Below are 11,951 nucleotides of genomic sequence, written 5' to 3' on the forward strand. Positions count from 1 at the left end.
CATATGACCAATAAGTTACCAAAATCAGCACCCAGCAGACATGTTATGTGACACCATGATAGAGTGCCTGCTGCCTGTGAGTTATGATACCATCCATAATGCCAGAGAGACAGACACAGTGCAATGTAGTCTATTCGCAGGCACCCCCAAAGCACTCCTGTGTTAAAGCCTTGAAGGCTCTGGCAGCCCCCGATCGGATCCGCTTCCCCTCTGTTCCTGCTGCTGGACACCGTCAGCTAAGCCCAGCTGCCTTTCTCTGCCCGTCACTGCTGCCGCTCCCTGCCTGCCTGACAGCCTCTTAAGTCTTACTCTCCGGGCCCCGGCTACTACTGGGTGGGGAGCGGATGAAGATCTCTCCACCAGGGAGAACAAAGAGATAAAACAGGCAGGCGGGTGTCCGGGATTTGAGCCAAGGCAGAAGAACATGCGAGCGGAGCTGAATGGGCATGTGTCTGAAACTAAAGAAATGGTCCCTCCGCTCTGACCAGTACATGATCATCAGAAAGGGGCACAGATAATGAAAAAAATACACCCCCCCTAAGCTAGTAGGTGCGGTGGAGCAGGGGTGTGTAATTCAGATTTTTTTTTTTTAATTCTGCACTAACTGTGTTTGAATTTGCCCCAGCACCTATTCAAATCCAATCCGGGGACAAAACCGGGGACAGACTTGATCCGGGGACAGTGTCCTCAATCCGGGGACTGTCCCCTGAAACCGGGGATGTCTGGTCACTCTACACTAGGGGCGCGCGCGCACCCCCTGCTCGCCCGTGGTGCTGATGCGAGTGCCCGGCGGGCGCCATCACCGCCGGGCACCCGTGATCGCTCATGACAGAGCGAGAACCGGGAGCTGTGTGTGTAAACACACAGCTCCCGGTCCTGTCAGGGGGAGAAATGACTGATCGTCTGTTCATACAATGTGTAAACAGCGATCCTTCATTTCCCTCAGTCAGTCCCACCCCCCCCTTCAGTTAGAACACAATGAGGGAACATAATTAACCCCTTGATCGCCCCCTATTGTTAACCCCTTCACTGCCAGTGAAATTTTTACAGTAATCAATGCATTTTTGTAGCACTGATCGCTATAAAAATGCCAATGGTCCCAAAATTGTGTCAAAAGTGTCCGATGTGTCCGCCATAAGGTCGCAATCACGAAAAAAATTGCAGATCGCCGCCATTACTAGTAAAAAAAATATATTAACCACTTACCCCCCGGACCATAATGCTGCCCAAAGACCAGAGTACTTTTTGCGATTCGGGACTGCGTCGCTTTAACAGACAATTGCGCGGTCGTGCGACGTGGCTCCCAAACAAAATTGGCGTCCTTTTTTTCCCACAAATAGAGCTTTCTTTTGGTGGTATTTGATCACCTCTGCGTTTTTTATTTTTTGCGCTATAAACAAAAATAGAGCGACAATTTTGAAAAAAATGAATATTTTTTACTTTTTGCTGTAATAAATATCCCCCAAAAATATATAAAAAACATTTTTTTTCCTCAGTTTAGGCCGATACGTATTCTTCGACATATTTTTCGTAAAAAAAATCGCAATAAGCGTTTATTGATTGGTTTGCGCAAAAGTTATAGCGTTTACAAAATAGTTAAGTATGCCTGGGTGTGTTCTTACTGTGGGGGGGGGGGGGTGGCCTCACTAGGGGAAACACTGATCTTCTGTTCATACATTGTATGAACCGAAGATCAACATTTCCCCTGCTGACAGGACCGAGAGCTGTGTGTTTACACACACAGCTCCCGGTCCCCGCTCTGTACCGAGCGATCGCGTGTGCCCGGCGGCGATCGCGCCCGCCGGGCACACGCACGGGAGTCGGGGGCGAGCGGGGGGCGCGCGCGCGTGCCTCCGGCGGCGCGCGCGCGCCCCTAGTGGCGGCTGAGGGAGAGGACGTTATACTACGTGCTCTCGCCCAGCCGAGCCGACCTGCCGACGTAGAACGGCGGTGCGCGGTCGGCTAGTGGTTAATAAAAATGCCATAAAACTACCCCCTATTTTGTAGACGCTATAACTTTTGCGCAAACCAATCAATAAACGCTTATTGCATTTTTTTTACAAAAAATATGTAGAAGAATACGTATCGGCTTAAACTGAGGGAAAAAAAACATTTTTTTTTATATATTTTTGGGGGATATTTATTATAGCAAAAAGTAAAAAATATAAATGTGTCTTCAAAATTGACGCTCTATATTTGTTTATAGCACAAAAAATAAAAAGCGCAGAGGTGATCAAATACCACCAAAATAAAGCTCTATTTGTGGGAAAAAAAGGACGCCGATTTTGTTTGGGAGCCACGTCGCACGACCGCGCAATTGTCAGTTAGAAACGCCGTGAAGTGGCCTGTAGCTCATCCATGCATTTGCAAATGTGTGCAACCAATCCTCTGCTTTTAACATACAGTTACACAGTTGAATTTGGCTTGCTGTTTGGGTGGTAAGTTTGAGCTTGGTTATTACGCATTTATTACTTTACTACTGTTTGCATCAAATCGCATCTCATTTAAAGTCCCAACTTCTTTTCTTTTTCCAATTGTCAGTTAAAGCGACGCAGTGCCGAATCGCAAAAAGTGGCCCGGTCATTGACCAGTAAAATGGTCCGCGGCTGAAGTGGTTAACAGATGTCTTCATATCAGAGGCTGCTGTATAATTTTTTTCTGGGCAATGCAAAATACTTTTTTTTTTTTTTCTGAATGCACATGTTTGGCGGGAGACCCCCCCCCCCCCTATAAAAAAAAGGTACAGACTTGCCTTTTGCCACAAGGGCAATATTTTTAATAAAAAATATCTTTTTATGAGTGCCAATAAACATAACGAAATTCAGTGGCAGATGGTCAATGTGTGCTATTGAAGTACATTGGTGTGGATGCAAACAATACATTACAGAAAATGACTCTTGTACGGACAAATACGGGAATGTTGACAATTTCACGACATTAGAAAACGCACAGCGCCGTCTGTTCTACCAACATAAAGAAAAGGCGTTACACTCATCAAGCTCACAAAATGTTGCTCACGTGCTTCTTGCAAAGACAGAACATTATCTCTTTATTTAGTAAATAGCTGACTTGGTGACGATCCCGAAGGCTGAGGGCGTTCTGCGCAGGGACGGGGTGTTTCTTCTGTACCCATAGAGTCCATTGTAGCCGATTACAGGTTTGACGGACGACAAGAACTGGCCATGACCGCTGGTGTGTTCTGCTGAGTGACCTGGGACATGACAGGAATATTGATAAGGTGGTGGGCCATACGGAGGATCACAAGCCTCACATTCGATCACACCAAACAGATGTCAATACAGAAAAGTCTATGATAATATAAATTATTCTTTAAATCGAATCTACAGGCAGATATGGAAGGCACACTTTAAAACGGCTCTGTCATTAGGAATTATTGTATTTTTTGGAAATGCTACCTGAATGTGACTTGGTATTATTAGCCTCTTGCAGTCCACTGTACAGCAGAGTTCAGTAAGGGGGAGAGAGAAGCAGCACAAGGAGTCAATTAGGTGTATTGCACGGCAAGGATGCTGATTGGAAGAGAATGCAGAGTAGCAGAAAGATGAGCTCATCCGTGAGCTTGTAGGCAGGTGCAGTCTGCTTTCTCCACTGCAGGTGGCGCTCAAACCACAGTGGCACTGCAGAGGGAGACGAAATCTAGAGAAACCTGGTTCCTCTACGGCAGGGGTCTCAAACTGGCGGCACTCTAGCTGTTTTCGAAACTACAAGTAGAAAAAAAGGAAAGAAGGAGGGCGCACTGACCTTGTGCATTACCAATGGTAAAATATTTTACTAAAAGCAATATTTATACTCACAAACGAGCATGTAAAAAGGCTTGTCAATTAGTCGAAAACAATTGGTTGTGAGTGCCACCGGCGCAAAAGAAAATAAATAAATAAATGTGAACCGTGATCTGCTGCAGTACTGTGTGCCCTTAGTGGGGGTCAATAGTGCTCTAAGAAGAAAAATGTTACTGCGCTGATCTAATTATCCAGAGGTGTTTAATCTCTGGGAATATGGACATACGTGAAATATCAGGGCCACAATGTACCCAATCTTAAGTGTGAATAACCTGAATACAAACAGTAAAAAATATAAGAAATATATGAGTCATACAAATGTGACACAGTGATTTCAAACTTAAATCATATATCTAGATCAGTGTGTCAGCATACACTCCATATGCCACAGTGCTTCTATGAGAAAAATGGCTGTTGTTGCTGCTACTGACCAACCAAATAGTGAAAACAATACGAAAGATATTACAAAAAAAAATATTATATATATGTGTGTGTAAAAACACAATATGCAGTATGCCAACTGCACTGTGAGTTGTCCAATAACCGATATTGGAACAAAATAAAATAAATATCAATAAAAGTGAAATAATTATCAAACAACCATACAAATGTGCAATGTGCTGGCTGCACTTAAAAATAGTCCAAATGACAGGCAATCTTGCTCTTATACAATAGGTTCCAGCAGACACAAGGTTCAATGTTGGTAATGCTGTGTACAGGAAAGTGCCGCTATCTCTTCCACCCGACAAAGATGTGCCACCATCACCAATGGTTAAAATCAACACTCACCAGACCCCAGATATTATTAGGCTCCAAAGTGGTGTCTTTTCTTTGTCGGTCAGTGGGTGTTGCCTCCTTTTCCCTTTTACAAGGTGTCATCAATTCCTCAAAAACAAGGGGCTCATCATGGTGTAGTATATTAAAATATGTATTTATTTAAAAAAGGTAAAAAAATATAACACTTACAATATAAAGTGCCTCTGACCGGCACTGAGTGTCTTTGGCAGTGTCAACCGTTAAAAGCCGCTGACCAGCATTTAAGTGGCGTCCTAAGAGGTGTGCTTGCCCCGCTGTGCTCCGCATGTATTGTAGCAATACATGCGGAGCACAGCGGGGCAAGCACACCTCTTAGGACGCCACTTAAATGCTGGTCAGCGGCTTTTAACGGTTGACACTGCCAAAGACACTCAGTGCCGGTCAGAGGCACTTTATATTGTAAGTGTTATATTTTTTTACCTTTTTTAAATAAATACATATTTTAATATACTACACCATGATGAGCCCCTTGTTTTTGAGGAATTGATGACACCTTGTAAAAGGGAAAAGGAGGCAACACCCACTGACCGACAAAGAAAAGACACCACTTTGGAGCCTAATAATATCTGGGGTCTGGTGAGTGTTGATTTTAACCATTGGTGATGGTGGCACATCTTTGTCGGGTGGAAGAGATAGCGGCACTTTCCTGTACACAGCATTACCAACATTGAACCTTGTGTCTGCTGGAACCTATTGTATAAGAGCAAGATTGCCTGTCATTTGGACTATTTTTAAGTGCAGCCAGCACATTGCACATTTGTATGGTTGTTTGATAATTATTTCACTTTTATTGATATTTATTTTAATTTGTTCCAATATCGGTTATTGGACAACTCACAGTGCAGTTGGCATACTGCATATTGTGTTTTTACACACACATATATATAATATTTTTTTTGTAATATCTTTCGTATTGTCAATTAGTCGGACTGCGTCCCTTGACACCTGAAGACAGAGTGGATCAGATGGTACCTCAAATGGCTGACGCGTTTCAAGGGCACACCCCTTTCCTTAGAGCCTAGACGTTCAAAGACCGTTTTGACGTCTAAGGACGCAGGTGTCAAGGGACGCAGTCCGACTAATTGACAAGCTCGTTTGTGAGTATAAATATTTATTTTATGATTTTATTAAAATATTTTACCATTGGTAATGCACAAGGTCGGTTGCGCCCTCCTTCTTTCCTTTTTTTCTTCCAGTTCTAAGAATACCCATTGTTCTGAGGAGGGCTGCAAGACTTCAGACTTTGCCTTAATCCAAAAGAGTGGATCACACCACCTGTGTATAATTAAAAACCCAAGCGCAGGAGACTATTATTGTTTTGCAAAACTACAAGTCCCATCGTGCCTCTGCCTGTGGGAGTCATGCTTGCAACTGTCAGCTTTGCAATGCCTTATGGGACTTAGTCTTGCAACAGCTGGAGGGCCGCCAGTTTGAGACCCCTGCTCTACGGTTTCCAGGGTCACTGGAGCAACTATCTGATTGGATGCTGGCCCCCCATGTGACTCTGGTGGCCATCTTGGGTCTAGCAGAATCTATTTAAGACCCTTGCTCTTGGGCTTGTCACGTATTTCATGTGTGGGTAGTGTAGGGACAGGCCACACGTCTATCATGGACAATGCTTAGCATCAGGGAGAGGTTCCTAAAGAGTAGGGACAGTGCAGGGACATACAGTCCTTCCTGGAAGTCTCCCCACTTGGGTATTAACCGGCCAGGCCGCATTCCATCCCTCGAGACTGATGCTGTTGGCACACCTGAAACCTGTTGCTACCGCTCATCGCTGTACTTCTGTGAGTGGGCCCGGTTGGGTTGTCATTCTGCTGGGCTTGTTGTGCATTGCCAAACTTAAAGTGTTACCAAACCCAGGATTCTGCATTCACTATATCTGGTCTCCCACAGTACACAGAACATGGAAATGCAATTATTTTAGTAAATATAAACTGCTAAATACCTTTTCCCATCAGCAGTATATAACAGTCGTGTGACGTCTATCAGTGTCTGATTAAAGCTTATAGGAGGAGTTTTTATTCTCCCCTGATTGTACTATGAGGCTGCAGGACCCCTGACCCTCTGTCTGAGCAGTGCTGATTGGCCCTGTGCTGATCACAAAAAAAAATGAGCATGTGCAGAGTGCTCCCACGGCTCTTTTCTATCAGGAGATGGTTTGGGGACTGTAGAAGAAGGGGCGGCCCTGGGGACCTCTGGGCCCTTTAATAAAAAAAAAATATATATATATATATATATATATATTTTTTTTTTTAAAAGGGGGGTTGCCATCTTGGGCCCTTGGGACCTCTGAACCCTTTAATTAAAAAAAATAAAATATATATATATATATATATATATATATATATATATACATTTATAAAAAATAAGTGCTGATTGGCCCTGTGCTGATCACAAAAAAAAAATGAGCATGTGCAGAGTGCTCCCACGGCTCTGTTCTATCAGGAGATGGTTTGGGGACTGTAGAAGAAGGGGAGGATCATAGAAGATAGGAGTTAGCCCCCAAATGGCCAATCACCAGTTCTGTCACACAGGAATTATGGGGCCCCTTACACAGCTTCAGGCATGGGCCCTCCTGGAGCAGAGAACCGGGGGGGGGGGTGCTGCCGCCTGAAATTGAGAAGCGGGGGGGGCTGCCGCGGGGGGGACCCTTTTACAAAAAAAGAAGAAATTAAGAAAAATATAAAAAAAGGGGGGTAGCCATCCGGGGCGGCCCTGGGGACCCCTGGGCCCTTTAATAAAAAAATATATATATATGTATATATATTTTAAAAGGGGGGTTGCCATCTGGGGCCCTTGGGACCTCTGGGCCCTTTAATTAAAAAAAATTAAAATATATATATATATATATACATTTATAAAAAAAAAAAAAAGGGGGGGTTGCCATCCAGGGCACTGGGGACCTCTGGGCCCTTTAATTAAAAAAAAATAGAAAAAAAATATATAAAACAAAAATAAAAAAAATAAACATGTATAAAAAAATAAAAAAGGGGGTTTGCCACATGGGGCCCTGGGGACCTCTGAGCCCTTTAATAAAAAAAAAAATATATATATATATATATATATATATATATATATAAAGAAGAAAAAAAGAAAGAAAATAAAAAAAATTTAATGCTTTTATAAAAAAAAGGGGGGTTGCCATCCGGGGCCCTTTAATAATCATATATATATATATATATATATATATATATATATATATATAAATAATAAAATAAATAAAAAAATATATATATAAAAAAAAAGGGGGGTTGCCATCTGGGGCCCTGTGGGCCTCCGGGCCCCTGGGAACCTCCGGACCCCTAAATAAAAAAGGGGGTTGCCATCCGGGCCCCTTACAGGTGTACTGCCTGTACCCCCCTGATGGCGGCCCTGCTGTCACATTTGTGAAATGAATCTAAGTCATGAATATCCCCCATAATGCCAGGTATGTCACTTCACTTACCCAGGTATACATGGAGAGCCAGGGAAGTGTACGGAAATTATGCATAAGTAGCCGCAGGGGCCAGCATTCAAGTGAACCAGTTGCTTTGCCCTGCGTGGACAATCTTTGGGTGCTCTCTTCTATGACTTTTATTAAGAAGTCAAAGATTGGTCTTGCCTCTACCCCAGCTCTCTATTGGTCAACAAGGCTACCTATCACATCGATGGACCAATAAAGTAAAGTGTTGTAGGAGGTGTAAAGGGTGGATTGCAGACTTCTCACTAGACCAACATACCTGACCCGCTATAATTCCGGCTCAGAAGGTAGAAAGCAGCGGCGCCTTTGTACTGGAATCGGTCAGCCAGTTCCCCATAAGTTGAGGTGCCTCCATTTGACTGTGAAGCAATAGAAGGAAGAGTTTTCACATTAAACCCCAATGACAGGTGCATGGAAATGAAAACCGCAAAATCTTTCATTCTCAAATGTAGATACCGTATGATTAAACATCAATAACCCCGGAGCTCAGGGTCAGCTTAACACATCGACAAAGTCAAAGAACACTAAACATACATTTTTGAGATGGGAAAGAGAGACACAATTTCAAAACATGCCTCTATCACATGCCTCTATCACATGCCTCTATCACATGCCTCTATCACATGCCTCTATCACATGCCTCTATCATCGGGGACGGGGACAGTGAAGAATCGTAAAACTTCAGCGGGTGCCAAGCCAGGGACCCAGCCAGCGGAAGTGACGCTTGCAGAGCAGTCTTGTGTATCAAGCCACAGACCGAGCAGACCAGTGGGGTGAAGCTTGAGAAGTATCTGGAGTGCCAAGCTTGGTACCCAGCAGGGGCGTGGGGGTGACGCTTGAGGAAGATACTACAGTGAAGGTTGGAAGAGCTCAAGGGATTCAGCGGCAGTGAATCAATGGGTCTAGTGAGAGACCGGGAGCCCAGTGTTGCCATAGGAGACAGCGTTCCTACCCATGCAGATGTGGTGTCTTGCTGAATGCCTTTCCCTGAATGGCTGTCTACCTGTAGAATCTCAGAGTCTGCTAATTAACATTGCAACTACCTAAGGGTGTCCTGGCCTTAGCCCTCTCTCCCAAAGTTCTGTTCAAGAGAAATAAAATCTCTTTGCATTCGCCCATGAATCTATCTTGCATTACACCCACTATGCCTTACAACCCACTCTATATGGAAGGATGTCAGCAGCTCTTGACAAGGATACACTCAGCGGCTATGTACGCCGAGTGTATGACATGGGAGCGCGCCCACAAGGTAACTCCCTCGGGAGAGAGCTTCCCAGAGGGGGTTAGCAGGGCCGCCATCAGGGGGGTACAGGCAGTACACCTGTAAGGGGCCTGGATGGCAATCCCCTTTTTTTTAAAACATTTTTACATTTTTATTTTTTGTTTTTATTAAAGGGCCCAGAGGTCCCCAGGGTCCCGGATGACAACCCCCCTTGTTTCATTTATTTTTTATAATCAAACAAAAATATTTTTTATATATATATATATATATATATATATATATATATATATATTTTTTTTTAAAGGGCCCAGAGGTCCCCAGGGCCCCGTGTGGCAACCCCCCTTTTTTTATTTATTTTTTATAATCAAACAAAAATATATTTTTTTAATATATATATATATATATATATTTTTTTGTTGTTTTTATTAAAGGGCCCAGAGGTCCCCAGGGCCCCGGATGGCTACCCCCCTTGTTTTTATATATATTTTTTTATTTTTGTAAGGGGACCAGAGGTCCCCAGGGCAACCCCCACACCACTTTTTTTTTAATTCGTCAACACCCAAAGCCCCCTGACCTCAATTCACAGTGGCAGCACCCCCCCGCTTCTTAATTCGTGGCCGCAGCCCCACCACCACTTCTTAATTCGTGGCAACCCTCCCGCTTTTTAATTTGAGGCGGCAGCACCCCCCCCCCGGTTCTTTGCTCCAGGGGGCCCATGCCTGAAGCTGTGTAAGGGGCCCCATAATTCCTGATGGTGGCCCTGGGGGTTAGCTATTGCGGGGAGGAGCCGCGAGAGCCACTGTGGGACCCCAGAAGACGAGGATCGAGGCCACTCTGTGCAAAACGAACTGCACAGTGGAGGTAAGTATGACATGTTTGCGCCCCCCAAAGCGCCCCCCCCCCGCTCACTTTCCCACCCATAGGCTAATTCACACCAGCGATTAGAGCCTGGGGAAATTATAGCGGCTGTTCCTCCTGCAGAGGATAAGTGCGGCTGCCGGCCCCGTTCACTATAATGACAGTTCGTACATTTTGTCTGCGACCAGTAGTGATCACCTCAGGTAGAGAGATGCAAATAGGTACTAGTTATGCCCACCACAAATGACAGAAGGCATATTTCCTGCCACAGCTGCAAAGCATCTGCAGCCCAAAGGTGGGAGCCGTTTGGGGGGCGCTAAAATCGCCACCCAACTGCAGGGTTTTAGCACCCCCTCAATTGCTAGCGTGATCAAACCCTTAAATATTACATAGCAGGCTAAAACAAAGCTATAGGTCAGACCTCAAGGAGGTTCAGAAAGGAGGCATGAAACAGATGGAAGCCTTTACTCACCTGTCCAGTTTTCTTCAGTACTGGTGGCACAGGCCTAGCCAGGAAATAGCCGCGTACATGGTAGTCCTTCTGGGAATTGTACGGCGGGATAACAGAGCCAAGTTTCGGTAGGGAGACGCTGTAGTCTTTAGAAATACGTTCAACAGCCACACAATCCAAGACGAACCTCTTCTCCCTCATCTGGATTTCTGCAAGAGAAGGAGAAGGGGCGAAACGACTCAAATGCCAGGATGTGACCCTCCTGGGAGATGGAGCCGCCTCAGCCATTGGCACAGCTTGGAATGTGAAGTGTGAAGAGATCTGCAGGTCTACCTGCCTCCTGCTCAATACACATTGGAATGCACAGCACAGCTGAGGAGAGGTTGCTAGGAACACACAGAAACAAAAGTACAGGAGGCTTTCATCAACAATGACCCTTCATTCAGCTTCCCGAGCAACACTCACATACACAAAGTCCGACACCTCACTACCGGCCAGACAACTTCTCTTTGTAATAATAAATATCATAATATCATGTCGCTCCTTCCTAATTTACATAATTGTAATATTCACAATGGAGGTAGATCTAAATAAAACCGGCCATAGATGGTGCGTTTTTCTGTCCTGCAATCACGGAAAGAAAATCGATTTTGAAAGAGAATAATATATTTTTGACTTTTTGCTATAATAAATATCCCCAAAAAATAGGGGGGATGGGGGACAGGACGCTGGCAATAAATGCATGTAAAATCCGACATGCTGGCTGTACCCAAGTTGATCGATAGACCCACTGATAGATCAACTTGGGTACAATCAGCCTGCCCATACATGGAGACAATTAGCTGGATTCACGTAGGGCGGCATATGATTGAGCCGGCGTAGCGTATCGTATTTACGCTACGCCGCTGTAAGTTAGAGAGGCAAGTGCTGTATTCACAAAGCACTTGCGTCCTAAGTTACGGCGGCGTAGCGTAAATGTGCCAGCCTAAGCGCGCCTAATTCAAATGAGGAACAGGGGGGCGTGTTTTATGTTAATGATTCGTGAGCCGACGTGATTGACGTTTTTAACGAACGACACATGCGCCGTCCGTGGACATATCCCAGTGTGCATTGCTCCAAAGTACGCCGCAAGGACTTATTGGTTTCGACGTGAACGTAAATTACGTCCAGCCCCATTCACGGACGACTTACGCAAACGACGTAAAATTTTCAAAATTCAACGCGGGAACGACGTCCAAACTTAACATTGGCTAGGCCAGCTTTTTGGTGGAATAACTTTACGCCTGAAAACGGCTTACGTAAACGGCGTATCTTTACTGCGACAGGCAAGCGTACGTTCGT

At 44.7% G+C, this 11,951-nt stretch overlaps 1 protein-coding gene across 1 annotated transcript; it reads right to left on the reverse strand.

Annotated features, from left to right (window-relative positions):
- Nucleotides 1-2,748: 2,748 nt before the first annotated feature.
- Nucleotides 2,749-10,986, reverse strand: C5H17orf98 (chromosome 5 C17orf98 homolog). Its single transcript, XM_040351980.1, has 3 exons — nucleotides 10,632-10,986; nucleotides 8,339-8,438; nucleotides 2,749-3,211 (listed from the first exon to the last, which is right to left on the reverse strand). The coding sequence occupies exons 1-3, from the start codon at nucleotides 10,896-10,898 to the stop codon at nucleotides 3,054-3,056; spliced, it is 525 nt and encodes a 174-aa protein (XP_040207914.1). The 5' UTR covers nucleotides 10,899-10,986; the 3' UTR covers nucleotides 2,749-3,053.
- Between the last annotated feature and the right edge of the window lie 965 nt (nucleotides 10,987-11,951).

Source organism: Rana temporaria, chromosome 5 (assembly GCF_905171775.1).
Source record: "Rana temporaria chromosome 5, aRanTem1.1, whole genome shotgun sequence".
Taxonomy (NCBI): domain Eukaryota; kingdom Metazoa; phylum Chordata; class Amphibia; order Anura; family Ranidae; genus Rana; species Rana temporaria.